The sequence below is a fragment of the Motacilla alba genome, chromosome 3, assembly GCF_015832195.1.
Source record: "Motacilla alba alba isolate MOTALB_02 chromosome 3, Motacilla_alba_V1.0_pri, whole genome shotgun sequence".
Classification (NCBI taxonomy): Eukaryota; Metazoa; Chordata; class Aves; order Passeriformes; family Motacillidae; genus Motacilla; species Motacilla alba.
The window spans coordinates 72,917,796-72,940,559 of NC_052018.1; the positions used below are offsets into that span (position 1 = coordinate 72,917,796).

The 22,764-nt window shown below is 35.4% G+C and overlaps 1 protein-coding gene across 2 annotated transcripts in view; it reads left to right on the forward strand.

Moving 5' to 3' along the window:
* Nucleotides 1–22,764, forward strand: part of WDR27 (WD repeat domain 27) — a 90,090-nt gene that overhangs the window by 43,026 nt on the left and 24,300 nt on the right. For both annotated transcript variants that reach the window (XM_038133522.1, XM_038133523.1), the window contains one exon: nt 5,978–6,076. In XM_038133522.1, coding sequence (XP_037989450.1) covers nt 5,978–6,076 — 99 coding nt within the window. The remainder of the gene's footprint in view (nt 1–5,977; nt 6,077–22,764) is intronic.

A 22,764-nucleotide genomic window follows, 5' to 3' on the forward strand; every position in this document is an offset into this window, starting at 1 on the left:
TAAATATATTATTAGCCACCTTAGCCTTTCTGTGGCTCAGTTCTGACTTACAAAATCGAGATTAGCAATGGTATCTTTCTTCTCTCCTCTTGTCTTTAAGGGTTTAGATGAGGCCTGTCTCAGTTTGTTACTGTTGTGATCAGCTGATCATATTTATATTAAATACTTCCATCCTTGTGTGTCTGTCATGTGACAAGATTTAAAATTGCATCTGATTAGGTTAAAAATGGCATAAAATTATCTAGATACCAAAGAAGAAACATCTCAGGAAACCTCAAATGTGAATGATAAAATTGTGTGGTTGATTTTCTCCCTTTAACAGCTCACTTCATTAGAACTTTTTAGGTACTAATAATGTTAGGTAAAAGACTACAAATGAGGGAGTTGGCAAAGATATTCTGATATAGTTGTATGTAAATGGATGAGATAGGACTAAATAGTCTGGAATGCTTTGTTCCATATGTCTTGGGAGTATATCTTGGAGGCACCACTAAGGCTTAAATTAGATATATTTGATATGTGATAAAGTATGCTTTGATACTTTATTTGGAGAAAAGAGGATATTTTCTTTACCGGAAAATTACTTTTAGAAATGTATGCTGTTGGTATTGTATTGTATTTGTTGTCTTAGTCTACACATCATACCAGAGGGCTTGCAGAACAGAATGTATTATATGAAGCAGTGGTAGCAACTATCTGAAGTATTTTGGTTTTCAGTGTGATTGGTATTCCAATTATATATTATTCAAGTTTTATCCTCTGTGTCCATACTGTTTAACTAAGATAGGCTTTAACAGGAAACATCTGGAGAAAACAGCATTAGTAATGTTTACTGTGGAGAAGGAAGGACTGACATTGCTTGGCAGAACAAAATCCATAGCACAGAATGAATGACAGACTGCGACAGCCTCTCTGCCAGCTGCTGATGGAGAAAATCTACCCCTTTCCAAAGAGGAACACAGTTTTGTTTTAGTCTTGAACCTGAGGTTTTTTGGATTCCTTGGTAACGTGGTTGGCTGTTAGGCCCATTATCCTAGAAGTGAACAGATAAATATTGCTTTCTTGATCATACAGTCGTTTGGGTATGCTGTTACTTCACTGTCTCTTTGGGTGTATCTTTGAAGATGACTGAAGATCTTGGCCTTTGTAGGTTACTTTATGAACCATAGAGTTATGTGAGTATGAGCATATTAATTGTTTTTGTGTGCTTTTTGGTCCGTTCAAGCTATTGCTTACCTAGGCTACTATGCCTCAGACCTGACCACCACAAAACCAGATTAGCAGCTGAGAGGGGTGGAGGATTTTCTGATGGCTATAGATGTATTGTTATTTAACTACTACTGAACAACTTTTTTTTTTTTTTTTTTAATTTTTTTCAAACTGAATTTTATGAGTCTGTAATTTGTTACTGTATTAACATTGAATTTTGCTGGTGTTTTAGAGAGATAGGAAGAAGTGTGAGAAATTAGCCTTTTTGGTAAAGAAAATTAATTTAATAAAATGTACCCCATGTTCAACTATAGACCAAACAGGAAGCTGAAGTAGATATGAATACCCAATGTTCATTTTGGTATGCATACAGCAATGAGGTGTTAAAAGTGGATATATATAGTTTTATATCCACAGGGCTTGTGTTTTCTATATGTGTACCTCTTGTTCTCAATTCTTGAGAGTAGTCGAATTTTGGGTATGATTGGTACATCTGGTAGAAAAATCTAGTCGAAGATCCTTTGCAGCATCTGAATCTTTCAGTACTGCTGTCAGTCAACACCAGTGCACAAGCAGGAAATGCAGTTATTGGTGTTGTTGATACAGAAGAGAATACTAGCAGCAGTCAGAAAAGAGCTAAAGTGGGTGTGATACAGCCATGCTTAGTGAGATATGAATTCTTAGAATAAAGTCTTCAACTTATAATTCTGTACTCTGACAACACTATGTGTGTTCTAAAATTAAAGGCAACCTAAATTCAGTGGTGCATGGTGCTGCATAAATTTTGTATTAAAACAAATAAAAAAAAATCACATATATTAGGCCTTAAAATTAACAAATTAAATAGAAACTGAATTGGCAAAAATTTTAATTTGGAAGCTTCACAGAAGGGTGGCTAGAGAGGGAAGTCAGATATGGATTATGTAATTTTTTAGTGAGGAAAATTCAAATGTGTTAGCTATAACTGCCAGAAGATTGATACATTTGAAAAACATCCCCTGCATCTTGAAAGATGACTGATATCTATAATATTAACCATTTTAATAATAAAGAGCATTAATAATGTTCACTGTGACTCATTTTTTTAGTTATGTCAAAGGAAATCATATGGAAACTGGGATCTTACAGTAGTGGGAAGTTTCCTTTGACTACCAGAAAGACAGCCTCCATAAGAGTCATTAAAAGGGAAGGGGACTCTGAGAGGGTGTACTGTACTCAACATTTTGGTGCCAGGCTTGATTAGACTTTCCGTGCTACCATGTGGTAAGTATATAAGATATCTTGGGACTGAAGAGCATGAATCAATGCTTAGGATACTTGTGAAATCTGTTTTATTATGTGTGGATTTGGCACCAATAACTATAGTTAAGGTAGTCTAACACTTTCCACTATAATTCTGTTTTCAGTTGCTTATAAGTAAGAATTTTGGGCTGAAACTTTCCATGCTTGGTGTCTGCTTCAGGTTAATTGTTATTTTTCTTTAGTGTAAGTAGTTCAGGAGTTTTTTTACCTTGAAATTGAGGAAAAATACATGGTTCAGTGGGATACATGGTTCACCCCCAATATAAATAGGGGGTGATGGAGTGCAAGTCTAACACTTATATCATGTACTGTGAGATTATGCATCAAGTTTGATGGCACTAATGGAAGCAAATGGCCAATAGTTCCTTATTAATAACTGCAGGTATCTTTTATAAAAACGTGTTAGATTATCAAAGGACTCCATCCCTCTATCAAAGGACTTTAAGATTTCTATCTTCTGCAACTCATTTGAAATACCCGGAAAAATAGTCACAGAAAAGTGATGACATTGGCCAATCCATACAAAACATGTGAGGAAAACATCTCTATTTGTGTAATGCCAAATTAGGTATCTTAGATATCATGTCTTTTTGTTTGTTTGTTGCTTGTGTTCTTTTCCTGTGATCTGTTTGTAAAATGCAAGCTTCAGCTTAAAGCCAGAGCAGCAACGAAGGATTTTCCTTGAAACTGGTGTTGCTTTTCTGATCCCTGTGCAAAAGCTGATAACAAGGAGAATTCTTCTGTTATTAGTCAAGTGCTTATGATTTGCTTCACCCTCTTTCCTATCCCAGGAGGCTGTAGAAGTGTAAGTAGTTTGACACAAATGTTTATGGCCATGGGTTGGACTAGGGGGCAATAGGAACAGATGGGAACAAGTTTCCTTTGAAGTTAGAGTGTGAGAAAACAGAGAAAAGAATTTACAGTTAAACTCTGCAGATAAAGCATCAATTTATCTAGCACACTGTGTCTACCAATGCAGTAGAATTAAGTAATTTTCCATTTGGATACAAATTCCTCCACTTGAGAAAAGGCCTTTGCCCTTCTTCCCTGTCTCTTGGTACAAGTCTAGGGAAGAAAGCAGAAGCTTGTGTACACTTGTAAGGTGCTAAATACACTGTCACACTCTGGTTTACTGAAAGCTGACGACTCCAAATGTTCTTCAAATGTCTAGTGAAAGGAAATACAAGTAAGTATGTGGTTATGGGTCCAGGAAACTTCTTTGGAAGCTATTGGTACAGGTAAATTATTTTTACTTTTGGCTGACCCTCAGCAAGAATTGGAAAGGAAATACCAATATCTACTGAATCAGTATTTTTATTAGACAAAATTCGTCTTAATATAAAAAAGGGGATTGACTTTGGCTAAAGTCTAAAACATTATATGCACATATGCATTTTGGGTATTGCTGAGTGCTTCCTAGACTGTTTTGTTTTCTTTTTCATTCCATTTGGTTTGCTGAAAATCTGTTCTTCCTCTGTCATTGATTTCATATTTTCAAGCTTTTTTATTCTTCTGTGGCTATTGTTAATGGTATCATTTCTTATTCAGTTACTGTTATTTTCTTTTTTTCTGTAGAGAAGACTATGCTAAAATAATCTAGTAAGTATAGAATAGAAAAACCATTTGGATGACATCAGAAAATACAGCAAACTAAAATGATGTCAGACTATAGCAGAAGAATGTTTATACTGGAGTTATTCCTCTTATTATGAGTGTTAGTTCTGTTAAAATACAATTCTCTTTGAGGTTTATGTTTTGTTTTTAAACTTTTGAAGTTAAAAATCAATGTACTTTCAATCTTTAACCAAGTTAACTTTTACTCTTAGAATTTAGACTCTCAGTGGTTAGTTTAAATGTCTATGGCTAGAGCTACTTAAACAGAAGCTGGTTTTATCCACTTTTATATGATGATGTTTTTCTTTTAATCAGATTTTATTGTCTTGCATGTCAAAATATCTCAGAAAATTACTATTAGTTTTCCTTTCAGTTATTAGAAGAGATGGCAGCTGCCACAATGTAAAAAACTATTCTTGCATGTAGCTAGAGACTCTGCCCCTTTTTCTGTTGAACTATAACACCTAAATATTTAAGATTTATGGGGCTAGGAATATAGTATTGGAAAGACATTTAGCAGTAGCTCCACGAGGATGGGTTTGTGAGAGTGACGTGCAATGGGCAAGTTGTGTTCCCTGCCGTGTTCTGTGTGTTTTGCCTAGCAGCTGTTCAATATGAGCATGGAGTCCTTATTGTGAAGGTCAGAGGAAAGGACTTTCCCATATCTGGTCTTTCCCAATGCTTTGATGGCTAGCTTCAGGTGGGTTTCTACCAGTAGCTGCTTGTCATGACTTTCCTCTGATCCAATGAATCTGGTTATACAATGCAGCAATTTGGAAAATTGCTGCATCCCAGCCTAATCTTTAGCTCAGGGCTGCGAATCATCTCTTGAAAGGTGGGAGGTAAGGGTTTGAATGCTTTTTAGGCTGAGAAGTGTGACTACAGCACCAAATACACTCTCACTAGATTATAATTAAGCTGCACGACTGCTTCACAGCACTTTTGAAAGAAAGGTATGAGCCAATGGTTGATTTAGAAACTGTGTGGAAGAGAATAAATTACCAGAATACCCGGATTTAACAAACTTTGGAGTTTTGTTCAAAAAATAATGAAATATTATCACATCTATTTTACAGAGTGGAACAGGGACATAAAGATTAAGCCAAAAATGAACATGGTCCTTCCCAAATTAAACTGAGGACCTGAAATGGAAAACTAATTTTTACTGGATAATTCTGGCAAAGTTCTGTAAACCACTAGATTATGATGGAAAAAATTCAACTTCACTAACCAGGCCTCTCTGTGATATGTTCTCTTGGTTAAAAGATGGAGCATGTTTCTTTGTGAATCAGAGCATTTTGTGCTCTTGGGTCTTGCTGTCATTGACTTTGCCTCTTTGTTCCTCCTTCCATAAAAGGGAACTAAACCTAAAGAGGCTGACCTGGAACAGAGGGTAGACAGAGTTAAAGGAATAAAGTAGATATTTATTAAAAGGCCTTCCAAGGATACACCATGGGCAGTACAAGACCTAAACAGATATGAAAGTCATCAATATCTTAGAATAGATTTCTATAATTTGGGATAATTTAGCAAATGCTTAAATTAACTCAAAAAAAAAGTATTTAGAAAGCATAGTGCACTCTTTCCCCAATAAATAACTAAACATTAGGTGTACTTCAAGAAGCAGGTAAAAAAAATTATCCTTTAAAAATACATTTTAAATTATGTTCTGTGGAATTTAAATTCTTTGTTTCCAGTGGAATCTAATACCTTTCTAAATTAGATAACTCAAATGATTAAAAATTTCTAATTTCTTTATAGGCTATATATTTAGTGTTCCTATACTATAAATTAATGCTTCAAGAATGTGGTTATTTTTTAATACTGAAAATGCCAACTTATTGTTTTTTAGGCTTACATATATGAAATGCGTTCAAGCACTTTTTTACAAAAACTGGGGAGACACACAGAATCTGTAATCAACGTCAGTTTTAATCCCTCATCTCCACAGGTAAGCCATTCCTTTACTTGTAGGAGTATTGTAACATTTATATATCCCCTTCCATTTGTAAATATAGATACTAGTACTTCTGTGATTTTAGAATTTCTGGAAGTTTTATTCCTTATGTATATATTGTTTGAACTGAGAAATTGTTGATTGCTGTCTTAGGGTGAATATTATGTATTTCTTGTCTTTGGATTCAGCAATGTTATACTCAACCAAATGGTATGGTTTATTAAGCTTTACACCCAAATTAAGAGTAGTGCAAGGTTTAGCATGGAACATATTTCTGCAAAACAGGTATACTATAAGAATAGAGCTGACTATAGTCTTGCAGAATTTTGATCTATGGTCCAGCTGCTGGAATGAATTGTGGTGGAAAATGTCTGATTAGAGTTCAATTTTTGAAAGTCTAGAGGCTTAATTGCAGTACTAGTGTGAATCAAGACTTGGAAATAATTAAGTACAGGAAAATCAGTTGTTAATCAAGAGGGCAGAATCTACAAATGGTGTAAAATAAGCTTTGGCTGTGGCTCCAAGCCAGACTGGTATAAGAGTGTGCCTTAGGGCACAAACCCTTTAATACTGAATTTTGTCAAACATTACACAGTCAATTAAGTATTATAGTTAGAGACAAATCTGAAGTTCAAGAGCCCCAAACCCTTTTCTTGAAGAGCTCTTTCCTGAGAAACCAGGCCTGTGGTCTTGAACCAGCTGATAGCTTTCCCTGTAGATGTTCTTGTGGGGAAAGATTTCAAAGATGGTTTTATCAGAAGCATTTTACTAAATAGCAAGGAATGTGTAAAACTGCTCCAAATTTACAGATGAAATGTAAATTTGGTTAACCAAATAATTCTGCATGATATGCACTCCAAGATGCTTTCTAAGTAATTATTTTTGGGGGAGTTACAGAAACAAAAAACAAACCAAAAAACCTGAAAATCTACCTGAGCTTTCCAACATAGAATTTAGCATGAAATTACATTCCAAGGCACTAGGAGAAGCTGCTAAGCAATGCAATGATAGAGTAGAAAATAAGAAAACCATAAATTAATCAGAAAAGAATAATCCCATACCTTGAGAGAAAGACTTTGTTTTAGGCAGTCAGAGTTTCCAAGACTGGAAGATTTTTGTACGCATTTCTACTACTGGTTAGGGATTTAAAATTGACTCTAATGTTGTTTCATCCAATGTTTGAATTGATGCAATTAAGATTTACATTGGATTCTGAACTGCCACTGCATAAAGCCCCATTGCATCCAAAGGGAAACACTGGTAGGAGAAAGCAAAATGGGTGAAAAAAAGAAAGTGGCTGATGAGTGAAATTCAGACATTATAACTAAGTCTTTTGCTGTGGAAACATCCAGCCAAAAGTGTGGTGTTCTGTCAGTGCTCCACTTCAGTTGTTGCTTGCCCAGCACCTGTCTATGAGGTAGCTTATTCCAACCATTCTTATAACTCTCACTTGCATAAGTGCTCTTCCAGAAAAGAGGGAAAAGCCTTGGATGGATATGATATTATTATAGGGGGCAGTGTTGCTTTCATCATATGGTACTCTGCAATAATTTATAAAATAATTGCTATAAAAGCTGGAGAAGGGGAATAAGTTAAAAAAATTGCATTGATCTTAATTTTCAACTTGATTTCTCATTTTTGGCTCCTTATTGTCACTTCCTGGTTTTCATTGATTATTCAAAAGTTAAGTAGGGATGAATATTTATCTTACCAAAACCATTAGTAGCATTTCAATCTATTTTAGAGAGTATACATTAAGGGTTATTGTAGTGTTTAACTATAGTAACTGTAGGTATTAACTATAACACATTTTAGTCAGTCTAAATTAAAAAAGGGTCTTATCTTCCAAATATGGAAACAATAAGTAATCTCTGTGATTATGAAGCAGAATAAAAGCAAATGGGGACACTGTTCTCATCTGCTAGTTTTGTGAAGTTGAATAATGGTATATGCTGTAATGGAAGTTATTTTTTCGTGACAGAATCAGGACTTTGAAATCAGTGTGCATTGCTAGCACCCTATTGATACACTGGGAGGTAGTTTCATGCTTTGGTGAGCTGAGCCTGCTCAGTTGGTCAACTGGCCTGGCTGAGAGCCTTCTGAAGCAGAGTATAATTAAAACTGAGTGACAAATCAGAGATGACCAAGAAAGAGAGAGACTATTTAATGTTCTTCCTATTTAAAGAGAAGCCAGAATGTTCTCATGTGTCTTGATATCAATTCTTAAACTCTCTGCTCATTTCACAAACCTGTTCTCTTTTGTTAAATATTCCTTATACAGTTTAGGAGTAATGCAGGCATTGTAGGAAGACTGTCTTTGCCAAAGACTGTACTGCAGTTTACGTCTGGTGAGAATATATTTCCTTTACCAACATTCAGCCAAAGGAGACAGTTGCATTAAAAAAAAAAGAAAAAAATAGAGTCTCCTGCTGACCTTTTCTGAGGATGAATGTGTTTCTATCCTTGTCATCTTGAACTGTTAGCCAAATCTGTGTACTCACATTTGGTTAATCTCAGTGAAGTGAATGAAGATAGGGAGTGGAAATTTCCTAAATGTAACGAACATAAACTGGTTTAATTTTCTATTCAAATTACTGAAGTATCAGTCTGATTAAATTTTATCAATATTTTATTTTTATTCACCATCGTGTTCAATATCCTTCTCTTTTTCATCCTCAAATGGACAGATTTATTGTGATGGTATTATTTAAAAAAAGAAGGAACAGCAGTTAATGCAATTTGTCTTAATCTTTCATGGGTTGTTACAGATCAACTTGTAAATGGTACCAAGATGCTAATGTAGAGCAGTTCAAGGCAGCTGCATGTGCCCTTTCTTATTCTGTAAGACTCTAAGGCTTTTGAGAGGTAGAAATTGGGGTTAAAAGATCTCTTCAAAAGGTAACAGCACCTGGAGTCTTGTTGAGCAAACAAATAATTGTGACATGAATTAAACTTTGGGGATTTTTTATGTAAAATGGTGCTTTAAAAAAAATTATTAGCAGTCATTGACCGATACAACTGTGCAGTATACAAGCCTACCACATGTAAAAAATTTTGAGATAGTCTTCAGGTTTGGAGAAATGCATTCAACTGTTAAACTTTCAAACTTTCAACAGTTAAATGGATTTAGAAATTGATTCAAAGCAGAGAAGTGCCAGTCTAAATATCTTGGGGGAAAAAAGGCTCTTCAACTCTACCCACCTTTGGAAGATTCTCAAAGTGGGCTTGATTTCTTACAGTGTCTTGTTTGGCTGCTGCCTTTAAGCCAGTGGTTATGTTTGCAGATCTTGGCCCTTGCCATCTTAAAAACTGCTTTGACAGAAAAGAACGCAGAGCTTTTGGCTGTTCCACTCTCCTGCTACAAGGGCTGTTGAGCCTGTCGATAAGTAGGCTACTAGTGTGACACAGTTGATAGTCCTACTGAATTTATTCCAATCCCTGAGAATTCAAAATTGAGTTAATCACTGAACGTGTATGTCCCTGTTTATAGCAGAAAGATAATTTCTTTTGCAGTTTCTAACAAACTTCAATAATGTTGTGTATCAATATATTAAAATGAGTTGATGTTGTTTAGTGCAAAAAATTGTTTATATCAAAAAATTCTTGCAAGTAAATATGAAAAACATATGAAGAAGCATGGCAGATTTTTAAGAAAAATAAAGAGCCTTCTATAAGCTAGAAAGGACAATATAATTCAGTTCAATCATTGAATACTCCATCCATTTTAAGTGTGTTGCCAGCAAGAAACAGCTGTGCACCACATGAATTTAGATAAATATGCTTGCAGAGGCAAGCATCTCAATTCATAGCATATTTGTCATAAAATCTTTATGGTACTTCTTACAAGGGTAGGTACTTTATTGAATGGCACTGCTAGGCTGAAAGGGCTGGTAGGGAACAATTGGTAACTCTGCTGTTCAGTGTGAGTTTTGTTTACCAAGTATCTAGACAGGCTTCCCTGTGGACTGGAAAGAGAGAGGAATGGCTGGGAGCAGGAAAGAAAGGCACTAACTTTAGTCATAAGGATAATTTGGAGAAGAGACAGCTTATTGAAAACTGTCAGAGAGTGAAGAGAGAATGGTGGAGACTAAGAACTGGAGGAGAAGAACATATGTATGGTGTGATGATGTTGGAGAGATGAAGAGAGTGCCTAGAGGGAGGGAACAAAAGCCCTAAGTAAGAGATGAAAGCTGCAAGGTTAAGAATTATTGTTTCTGAACTTCTAGTTAAGCCTTATTTCAGAAAGAGATAGGAAAAGTGAGATGCCTATGACCTGGTTTTCAGAGCTGCTGAGAACCCGAGTTTGCTCTTAATAGTTATGAAAATTGGCATGTTCAGTGTCTCAGAAATAAACCCATCTTTTCAAAGGAAATAAAGGGAAGCTTCCAGATGAGATAAACCTCACTTGCTCCCTTGACACACTAAACAACTGTCTTGTAAGAGCCAATAATACAGTATTGAAAGGGGATGAGCAAGTGAGCATCTGCTTTTTACACTCCATGACGGGTCATGTAAAAAAGTATTCTGTGAAGTATACTTTGAATACAGTCTCCTCCTCTGTCCAGAGGAGCTGAAGTGAGGAAGATTTGCCAAACAGGAAAAACTAAAGGACTAATGGTTAGGAGTTTGTTCAGCTACATTTTTCATAGAGAAATAGAATTTATAATTTAATTATCTTATGTAGCACTTTAGGTAGCTGTCAAGGTATCTTATTTCTCTTTCTTGAAAAGTGGTGTATTTAACTCACTCAACAGATAGTATTCATAGAATGCAGTTGAACATTTGCTGCTACTAGAAACCATTCTGTGGGAAGTTCCAGTTCTAAAGTTTCTGGGCTTTTTGTGTAGAACAGGTACAAAGCTTCTTCTTCCATTTCAATTAAAATTCCGGCATTTGCAGTCCAAGAAGATTCTCCCTTCTTACATAGTCTTTGAGAAATTTAAAGTCAAATTAATTGGCAGTCATGATACAAATGTATAGTGGATCTATAGCAAATCAGAGTTCAGCCATTAAAAATATATTTAGCTGCAAGCAAAATGAAGTGTGGAATATGCTGCATTCTAAATGAGCTTTTGGAAAAGGGAAAGCTAAGTCTTAGCTAACAGATTAAATATGAAAAGAAAAACAGACTCAACTTCTGTCTTAAATTAAAATAGCAACATAAAATGATTCCAGCTGACTGATGGAGTATGATATAGCCACACCAACTATCTTGGCCCAGCTCCTGGCTGTATCTGAACTGTGTTCAGCATAAAGGGAGAAAGGCGCAAAGCAGAAATTCTTTAAAGCTGCCTTTTGTGCCTCTCTTCTTCCAGTCCACTTCATAAAGTACAGCAGTCTCAGAAGTGCTTGGTTCTGCACTCCCTAACAAGTTTTCCCTGTGAGCTGATCTGGCAACTGGGCGGACTTTTGTTTTGCCTTCTTGCTTTTAGGGCTGTGCTGTGTGGTGGGGTAGGCAGGGAAAAGTACATGTTGATAAGGGGATCCTGTGCCCCTTTCTCTTATCTCATAGAAATATTCAACATCTGCAGTCACCACTAGATGCTATGCTTCTGAAGAGTGGTGTTTGAAATATTTAAAAATTATTGTAATACATGTATTAAAATGCTAATTTTGTCCCCTCAAGGGACTGGTTAATTGATGCTTTTTCATAAATCATTCACAAAGTTTCTGTCTGGAATATTGTAGATGCTGAGACACTGTCATATGGGTTTTTTTGCAGAATTGTTCTTTTCTCTCCAGCTAGTTATTTGCTCATGTACGAAGATTTCTTGAAAGAAACAGATAACTTCCCTGCTGATATATCGTGCCATGCCATGCCATGCCATGCCATGCCATGCCATACCACATCAGAAACAAGCACAAATATGGGACTTATTCCAACAGTTAATGCCTTCATTTCTGCTCCTCTGCTAACATCTGGGGCAAATCACAATGACTCTGCTTTTTTCTTCTGTGATCTGGTAATGAATGACCAACACTGTTTATTGCAGAGATAAGCTAGATCTGGAGAAAGAAAAGTGACAATTATGAAAATTCTTTTAAAATGTCAATGTAATATGTGTGTGATTCTTTAACCTGAATCATAGAATGTCTTGGGGTAGAAGGTGCATTAAATACAACCTATTCCCAATCACTCTACCATGGACAGGGTTGCCACCCATAAGACCACATTGCTTAGGGCCATCCAACTTGGTCTTTAACCCTTCCAGAGATGGGTCATCCATAACTTTCCTGGCCAACCTGTGCCACTGCTTCACTACTCTCTGAGTAAAATATTTCTTCCAAACATCTAACCTAAATCTCTCTTTTAATTTAAAACCATCCCCTCCATGTGCCATCACTATCTAAATGTATAAAGGGTCACTTTCCTTTTCTATAAAACACTTCAAGTGCTGAAAGACCACAATAAGATCTTCCTGGAGCCACCATTCCCCCAGGATGAACAACCCCAGCTCTCTCAGCTTGTCTTAGGAGAGGTGCTCCACTCCTCTGATCATTTTGTGGCCATACTCCAACAGGTCCACATCTTTCTTGTGCTGAGGACCCAAGAGCTAGATGCATTATCCCAGGTTAGGTTTCCTTGAGAGCAGAGTGAAGGTGGAGAATCACATTCCTTGACCTTCTGGCATCCAGCCAATTCCTTATCCAACCTTCAACTCCACCCTTCAAATCCATGTCTCTCTAGTTGAGTGACAAGGATGTTGTGTGGCCTCTTGTCAAAGGCCTTGACACAAGCCCAGGTAGATGACAACAGTCAGTTTTCCCTTGTGGACCATTGCAATCATTCCATCATAGCAGGTCTTTTGACCCTGTGAGGAGCAGCTAAGGACTTTGAGATTGTTTAGTTTGGAGAAAAGAGGCTGAGCAGTGACCTCATTGCTCTCTCCTCCTCATTGCTCTCTTGAGGAGGGAACATGAAGGTGCTGATCTTTTTTCCCTAGAGTCCAGTGACGGGACGTGTGGGAATGGGTCAACAATATATCCATTAGAGGTGGTTTAGAGTTGGCATGATGAAACATTTCTTTACAGAGAGAGTGGTGAAACACAGGAACAAGTCAATGCACCATGCTTGAATATCATGCTTTAATTTTGGTCAGCCCTGAAGAGATCAGGGAATTGGATTAGATGATCCTTGTAGGTCTCTTCCATTTTAATTCTGTTCTGTTCTATTTAATTCTAATTAATTCTAATTCTAATTCAATTTCTAATTCAAATTTAAATTTGAATTTTATTGTTTCTATCTCCTCCTTTCCCTAGCAGTACATGCTGAGGAAATATCTTGTATTTCTTTCCAGCCCCGCATTAGCAGAAGGGACTGAATAGCTAATCGTGTTCCAGCCTAGGTGCTGGCTGTGTCCCTTTGTGGGAAGAAAGCATGAGCCTTCTGATGGGTGTGAGAGCTGTGGATCGTCGTATGATGATTTGAAGGACTGAACAAATTTGCAAAAAGCATGTGGGAAGTGTGGTTTTTTTAAAGTTTGTGTTCATCAAGTTCAGCTGGGTTTCCACGGGATGTCAAACCCCTGCATCTCTGACACTTCAAAGGCTCAGAGACAAAGTCCCTCATCTGAAGCAGGATGTAGTCTTGAGCTAAATGGTTGCAAATGTTCTTGAGGTGAGCAATACCAACACCTGTTCATTTCCCTGTGGGTTTTTTTCCTTGTAATCAGTTTTAGAAATGCCTGACCTGTTTTCTGTGGGGAAAAAAAGCTAAAACAAGAGAGCTTGAGAACAGCAGTGCTCATCAGAGCAGAGGTCCATTGGCCCAATGCTCTTCTTCAAAGTGGTCAGCCATCACTGTCTAAAGGAAAGTTTATGAGTGGTGCAGGGCTGCTCCTGCCGGGATCCAGAGTGTAGGCCTCCTATGGCTGGGACTGGCATTCTCTGGAGCCTCGAACCACACAGTGTCCTGCCAAGGACCCAGGGGATGTGTCTCAGCTCATCCTGTGCCCTGCAGTCCTGTCTGAGTGATGCTGTGGGTGTGTCCACTTGTGACCCTGTATCCTTGGTGGGCCCTGGACTCACACTGCAAATAGCTGCTCTATGGATGCCTCAAACTGGGTCAGAGCTTCTTAGGCATAACTCCAGGCATAACATAACATAATTATTCAATTTTATTTTATTTCCTGTACTCACCATGAGCTGAATAAAGATGAGACGATCATTTGTCTGAAGTGCCTGGGGTTTTCAGCTCCAAAACCACTTTCAAGGACACATCACAAAGATTACAAGTGAAAACAAGATTTTTTTATTTATTTTCTTTTGTCTTTCTGAATCTGTTTCAGAGACAATGCTCACAAGAATTAAAACTGTCTCATAATATTCAGATTATCCAAGTTTTCTTACAGCTAATGCAGACATGTCAAATCCTATCATTTAATGGTCTTTTCTGAATCCCAATAATGTCTTAAAATCTATTTATTCATTATTATGGATTACTGAGTAAAACTTTATGTAAGATAAAAATTATTTTACAAGCCAATTTTCCTCTTGGCATGACTCTATAGACTTTGCTCTCATGAGGTCTCTATCTTGTGTCTTTCTAAAGTAAAGGAATTATTTTTGTATCAAAAATGCTTAAAAATAGGACTATCTTTTTGTCTAGAATTTTTGGGACAAAGTGAAGCCTTTTGCTTATTAAGAAGTTGAAGCTCAAGCATCCATTTAGAAAATTACTTAACTTGCGCAAGGGAAGTACAATTGCTCTGATGCAGAGACTTTGAGAAATTATAAGGATAGCTAAATCCTCAAGAAATATCTGGAATTGTGCTCTACCCAGATTTGTCTGAATAGGTGTATATATTTATCATCTATGTGTACCATATCCATTATACCTAGACACATTGAAAATGCACTTAAAATCAATAAAAGAAGCACTTTTCTGATAAAGTGTGAAATCTGTGAAATTCTACATTGAATTAATAGTGCCAGGAAAATTGTTTTTAAAAAAGCTGTCTGTTTTATTTCAACAGACATTTGACCCTGATTAGAGAAAACAGTTTTATTAATACATTTATAACATGCTGTTTTCTTTACTTTCAAATTTAGCAATTTAATTAAATATGAAATTTTGAAACAAGTGGAAAATGAAATTACTTTGTTGTGCAATTTTTACTAACACAGGTCCTAAAAACTGACTAATGAAATATGAATATTGTTTCTCACTTTTATGCCAAGATAAATTTCTGGCAAAGGCTTTTTATTAGTGTATCCAAAAGCTGATGGAGCACTCGTAGTTTTAAATCTCAAATTATAAATTTGTATATTTCTATTTCTATAATAAATTCTATTTCAGCAGAAATAGAATTTTTTTTCCTTGTTTACAGTAAAGACAGAATCATCTATGGTCTCACAGTATATATGCAAAACTCATGGCCATAAATTCAACAGTATTTGTTAGGACTAGACCTTGCATTGTAATTAGGAAGTTTCCTGAGTTGTAACACAAGTCTGTCAAGTATGGATTTCTCAGACATAAACTCTATGGATCATCTAAAGATTTAAGGAACTTCTTTCTTCTTTATCTTCCATTATTTAGTTCTTTTTTCACTCATCTGTAAGTGTTTTGTCTGTTTGTGTTTTGGGTTTTTTCTCATTTTAAGCATTAAAAAAAAGAGGGAATTTTCAGAATTTTGAAATTTGCTGGAGATATTTTAGTGTTCAGGAACGTCATAGATAAGGTGAAAATTAGTAGCTCTACTATCAATATGAAAATGTTCCTCACCAGTAAGATTGTTAAAAGAACAATTATTGATATGATGATAGCATATTTCCCAGGATGAGCCATGGACTCCATGGGGAGAATTATTCCTGAATATCTATGGCAGTTCAAAAGTTTTGAAGGCCAGCCTTTCCATTCCATTTTTTCCCCTAGTCCTATACAGTCTGGCCTACTGAAGGTAGTGAAAAATTATATATAATATTAAACCTTTTGTTTTAGGAAAGGGATTCCTTGTACAGGTGCTGATCCTGTGTAGGCAGTTTGAGTCCATGAGCCTTCATTAGCTTTGTCTCAGCAGTGGGCCTGCAAAGGCACCAGCTGGTCTTCACTGGTTTAAAATAGATCACACTGAAATGTAACACATGCCATTGCAAGATGAGATGTTGCTTTTTACAATTAAAATTCTAGGTTTGAGATAGCATGATGAGTGTAGGACAGGAGCTTTTGTAGAGCAGAGTAATTGAAATGTAATTACCCACTTTGACTTTGGACAGAACACTGAGGGTGAGAAGTCTGTAGTAGTTAAAAGCAACATCTGATTCCAGTTATCAGATTTTAGCTAACCTTCCTATATTAAAGAATTTTTCAAATAAGTGTGTGATGCCAAATATAATAAATAGTGTGACAAAAAAATGAAACAGAAATTGTAGAGCTATTATTCTTAGAAAAGGCATAGAGCAAGATTACAATTTACACAAAGAGTATGACATAAATGCTACCCTTTCAAGGGTAAATATTTCTTAGAATTAGAAATTCCTAATGAGTTAGTTAGAATTCCTTAGGAGTAATACACAGAACCATCAGAAAAATCTTGAGAACTTCCAAGAAGATGTACTGTAAACTAAAATTCACACTATACATGGCAGCATTTTATTGTATCTGGAGCACATTACATTTTCTCCTGTGATTATAACCAGAAGTTGAATTCCTTGCATTCTATTTTTATAAAAATCATTCTATTTTATTCTATTGTTTTAATATGAAGTTTGATACAAAATTGAAAATTTTCTTTTGTTTTGTTTGAGAAGCAGTCCAAAAGTCTATAGGAATACATCAGTTATAACAATAGATTCTTATAAATGCCTGTCATGCCAAAAAATAATAGTTACAACAAAAGTGTTGAAAAATAATTTTTTCATAGGGCTGTTTTAGAGAAATATCTTTAGTACTCATCCTAAAGTTAAAAAAGTACCTAATGAGGGACACCCAAGATGTAGTTCATTACAGAATTCATAAGGATTTCTGAAATCCCTTCTTTTCCATGCCGAATACTGTTTTTTAGTGTGAAATATGAACCTGGACTATCTTTTATTTTGCTTGCAATTTAGGTGTGATCTGAAAGTTTTGAATAGGTTCCAGCTGGAGGCATCTCCTCTGAAATGTAGGTTTTTCCATCAATAATTTATGTAATCAGCTATGAAACTTACTGAAAGAAGTGTTTTTCACTTCAAGTGCCTTCTCTTTCCAAACTTCAGAGTTACTCTATGTTTGAAGGTTGGAACAAATTCTGTCCATGAATGACTCAACTTCAAAATGTTTTGTTTGCACTGCAGAATATGATACACTCTCCATTGGGAAGCTGCTAGCCTGGCATGTTTAGCTAGTTTTCCCGCTGACTTACCAAGTGTTATGCAAGCATTGCTATCCCATGACTTGAACAGCTCCTGTTACTTTTACTTTAAATATGGACACAGTTTTAAAGCATCTTATAAATAATAAGATCTTTCATGGAAGTAAAGTGCAATATTTCAAGATACAAAGCTCTGTATGAAATAAATATGATTCCACTTTTTCTTCAAGTGTGAGTTATATGTCTTTATTATTTTTAAACAGCATATAATTTTCTCTTGAAAATATTTAAATATGCAATATGTCATGTAAGACCATGGTTTATATTTTGAATTTGCTACCTGACAAATATTTTCCAGAAAAATATGGATTACCCAGCAATAAAATGAACTTGCTTTCTGTAGACATATAGGTGGACATAGGGTGGAATAATTAATGAACAAAATACATTTTGAGTCCCAGGCTGTATTATCCAGGCACATACAGACATTTTAAATCTCTCAGCCACAGAGGATGAGTACCATCCAGAGGAAAATAAAACTTTTATGAAAAGGAAGCAATGCTGGATTAATAAAACCTCTTGTTGCCTAAATCAGGTTGCATATTATGGAACTGTGGTGTGCATTAGAATGGCTAAAATCTTACACATATGTTATTTTAAAAGGAAAAAAAATATTAAACTTCAAGGAAAATATCCTTAATATGTAACCAATATATTAAAATTGACCGATGTGATAGAGTTTTGTACAGTGAAATGAGTCATATTTGCATGTCAGGGGAAGAAATACAATTAGCTAGAGCTAGCACTTCTGACCTGTCTTTAAGAAGGAAATGCAAACAAAAAAGAATGTGATGAAGTCTGAAGGAGAAAAGACTGTTCTCTAGGAGCAAGTTAAAGAAAACAAATGTTAATATATTTGTTAAATTGCATAGTTGAGACTTATGCTAGAAGAGGAAGAGGTTTTTTGTTAACTAATAATGCTATGCGGGAAACTTTAAAGAAGACAGAGATTTTTATTTATTTCAATGAAAAGTTTTGTTAGCAAACTATATTATATCAGATCTGAAGTCCATTTGATTGACATCAGTACAGCTGGCCAGCCTACCATAGTGCTTACAGTTAAAGTGAAAAACTGTCATAGTTTTAAAGGTCCCACTGCTGTAAACACTTCCTGTTCCATTGAGTTATTTTGGGAGTTTTAAAATGCAATGGTTTCAAAGAAGTTGTGCCAAGAAGTAGAGTATAAAAAATAGTATTGAAAATAAATTAAATTTTGTAGGGAATTATATATTAGATGGTAAAGTGTCTTTCAACTTAGCCATGTATGCCTTTATTTCTGACATAATTTGATTTGTTAAATGTTTTCTATTTTGTGCCTGATGGACACAAAGTATGGCCTTACAGTTCAGAAGGAGAACAAATGAGAGGCTCCATCAGTTATAGTCAAGATGTAGAATGAAGGGCTTCCTGAGAGCTAAATTTAAGTTACAGGTCATTAATGGATGATATTCAAACCATGTCCAATGTGCATCCTTCCATTTTCTTTTCCACCATGCTTCTAAGTTACAAACTTCTAGATTTAAGAATTGGAAAGATCTGAAAGTAAAAATAAATTCTGCTACAGTTAAAACTAAGAGAACAGGAAAGTGACTGAGAGTTATACAGTACTTGGTGGGAACAATATTCTGTTGGAGTGTAGCTGGACCATACAGTGATGCTCATGACAGATGCTCCAAAGACAATGGTGCCTCTTTATTAATAGTGATATTGGAGTCTGGAAATGTAAGTAGATTGCAAAAACATGCAGCCCATATTAATGAATCAGAAGTTTTTGTACTTTTCCAGACTTTCATACATTAAGAGTGTAAGGTATCTGTGATGGATGTTGGCTTATGGACTAAATAGCAGAATATAAAAACACTCAAGTGATGTAGGATTCTAGCTTACAGATTCTTTCTGAAGATGGAATTGGAAGCGCTTTTAAGTCAGTTATTTAGTTACCATTTATTCATTTGTTAGATCTTTTATTCAGTATTTGAGCTTTTAGTCCTTTAAGTCAACTTATGGAGACTCTCACTGCTGTTGTTGAATGGCTTGAGTCGCATTCTTCAAGCAAACCAACAATGGGTGGTCATAATACATTGGCAGTCTGGGAGAGTCCATCAATAATAAATAGCTCCTAAATAGGATGTATCATGGGTGGTCCAAGAGTTTCCTGCAAGGGACAGTTTCTGGAAGACACCATGGCTTGAATGAGTGTAATGCTCTCTGTTTATAGGTGTGTTCTTTGTTTAACTCTGCTAAGCATGGCTAACCTTGTGACAGCCACTCACAAGGAAGTGACATTCCCTCACAGGGAAGAAGACATTATAGGAAAAGAAGATACTGCATACATAATAACTCCACATGAAACAGTCTCACGGGTTGCAGTCTCACTTTTAGGCATACTTTGTTAAACTGGGTTTTTATATTTCAGTGAAAAAATCAGAGTTTACAACTCTGTTTATAATTATGGAGGCAGGTATGGCTCCTGTATTGTGATAAAGTAGTGAAAGATCAGACTATTTGATTACATATCTTGCAATATCTTTAGAAATAAATAAACTCTTTACATTAATTGGTATAGTTGCATTCTCCTGAAAGAACACAGTTTTACTTCACAGTACTGTATACAGTTGCACCCTTCTGCTTCTCTATTGCCAAACCACAGAATTTTTCCAAACTTTGAAGTTGAAAGAAATTTGTGTGCCAAAAGGCTGTGGGGAAATGCTGATTTGAATTATGTTTTTCTGGTATGGTAGTGAATCACCTTGGTTACCTTCTTATTAGAGGAGAGTTTCTTTTTGTTGACTCTTTCTTAAGAAGGACACTTCTAGTAGTACAGCTCCTTTGTTTAAAAATCTCTTCTGTTGCTCATGATTTCAATTCCTTCCATGTATTCCCCATATGCCAATGCACTGATCAGTTCTTAGTGGTTTATATTGATATATTTATGTCAGAGATGGCAAATTGAAATCTAGCCATGATAAACCAGCAAAGTAGCCATTTTTTTTCTTTTCATTAGTCTGGGTACTATATGTTTATTCTTCATTAAATACAGTCTATATCTTTCTTTTCATAAAATGCAAATCCAGAAACAGCAAAAAAAAATGTTTTAAGTGGAAACAAATGAAAAAAACAACCAGAAAAACATGTTGCTATAAACAGCTATTAGGGCTGAATCATACTAGAGTTTTGTGGATGTTTTCATTTTAGAGTGTCATTTGTTTACTAATTTCTGACTTTTTTTCTTTTTGGGCAAATTATTAACACATGTTTTCTCAGCTCTCAAGAAAAAGTGTTTTCGTGTTTTTAAAGTAATAAGTGAGCAAAAAGACATTCTTTGCACTTTTTGTGTTCTTGCTCTTGTCTGTCTCGAATCAACCATAGCAAGGATCTAGTGTTTTCATGAAGTATCTTTTATTAGTTTATGAGAAGACACTGTTGCAGTTCTCTACGGCATTATGCTGTATATTTTCAGTAAACCTCACAAGAGTCTACACTGCTCAATTTTTTTGTGGGGGGGAAAAAAGGATCACAAAGAAAGAAACAAGAAAGTTCACTGTATTAGTACTGATTAATTCTGACGCAAAAAATGGCCTTAAGGGCAGTTAGGAGTGAGGCATTAGTAATTTTTATAGTTACTTATGGAAGAATATAAACCAGCCTATTTAGTTATTGAAATCTGTAACATGCTTCCATTTTTTTTATACTCCTACTTCCCTAGCAATATGAGAATAGACAGACTAGTGAAGTTTTTATTTTAGCTCCAGTTAGGGTTCTTTTTTTCTTTTTTTTTTTTTTTCTGTCATTTGCTGTTCAGAAAACTGTAGCTGATGAGACTAAAATCTGAAAGGTTGTTTCTAGGTCAACATTGATAATTGAATTTGCAAGCTAAAATTTGAAAGCATATTTGATTTATTGCAAGTTTGCTTGATAAAGAATTCAGAAAAATCAGCTCTTGGTTTCATTTATTTCCAAAATTCATAATGTGAGTCTGGAACCAACTATTACCTCACAGCAGGTTGATTTCACAGTTGATTTCTTGGATGGTATATTAGTGTTGATGAAAGAGTAAATTACCTCTTTTTGTTTTGAATCCACATAACTGTTGTGTGGTACATGAGTAAGTAAGACTTTCTATATGTACACACACTTGTAGAGATCATCAGAAAATCTATAATTTGCCATCTTATTCTGAAGAAAGCTTCAGGTCTAACCTTGAACCATTTCTGTGTGCCATTATAGTCTGCTTATAATTGTGATGATATAAACATTGTCACTTGTCATTGAAGACATTTATTTCCTCATAGTATTAAAGAAATGCAGATATTTTAAATTAGTTCATTAAATTTTCCAGCAAAATAAAACCTTTTTTTTCTGATGGATAATGCCAAAGAATCCTTTTGTGGAATTGAAGTAAATGAAAGCAAATTAATGATCTTTTTGTGCTTTCACATGTTTGAATATTTCTAAATGAGAGTCAAATTAAGCAGCAATCTTTTCCTCTCAGTACAGCTGAAAAAATATTTTTTGCACAGCTAGATCTGATACCATGTGTGGATAATTAAATCTTGTGGAACTGTTGACAACCCTTTTTGATTTCCATGTGTCCTTATCCAAGCTGCCCCATTGTAATTTCAAGGAGTTTCTTATTAGTAAGTGGCTCAGCTGGACAGTATGTAATACTACTTTGATTTGGAATTTCAGCAATGATGAAATGTCATTTTTGGCTTACCTTTGTAAGTCAATACAAATGCTTCCAAATACAGCTTGAAAAGAAAGTATGTATTGACTTAGTTAACAATACAGCTCCTGATTACAGCTGTCCATATTGAAAATCACTTGCCAGTGATATAAAGGTGCAATATTGTCTCTCTTTCAGGGACTGTTGATGACATCTGCCATCCCAGTAGTAGGTTTTCAAAAGATCTCCTGCAAACTAAAATTTCAGAAAGTGAAATATTTGCAGAGTAGCTCATGTGTCTCTGTCTCGTATTAATGGTCTGTGGATGCTGAGGATGAATAATGAGTTATTCATCCGATGTTATCAGCACTCTCTAATTTTGTTCCTTGCCTTATATCAAGTAACAGAAAAAGATCAATCATAAAAGTATTTGCAACAAAACCGAACTGCTACTTCCATTATCACTGGTTTGTTTTTTAATGATTTTCTATCCAGAAATTATGATAATGGAAAACTTTCAAGTTGCCAGCTTTCTTAAGAAATTGTTATTTGTCAAGTGTTGCATGCTTGTCAAAATTATTGACAGGGCGCTGATGTTGCCCTGTCAGAAATACAGCCACCATCTAGGCTTCTGCATAGCTTTGGATCTGTAAGGAAACTGC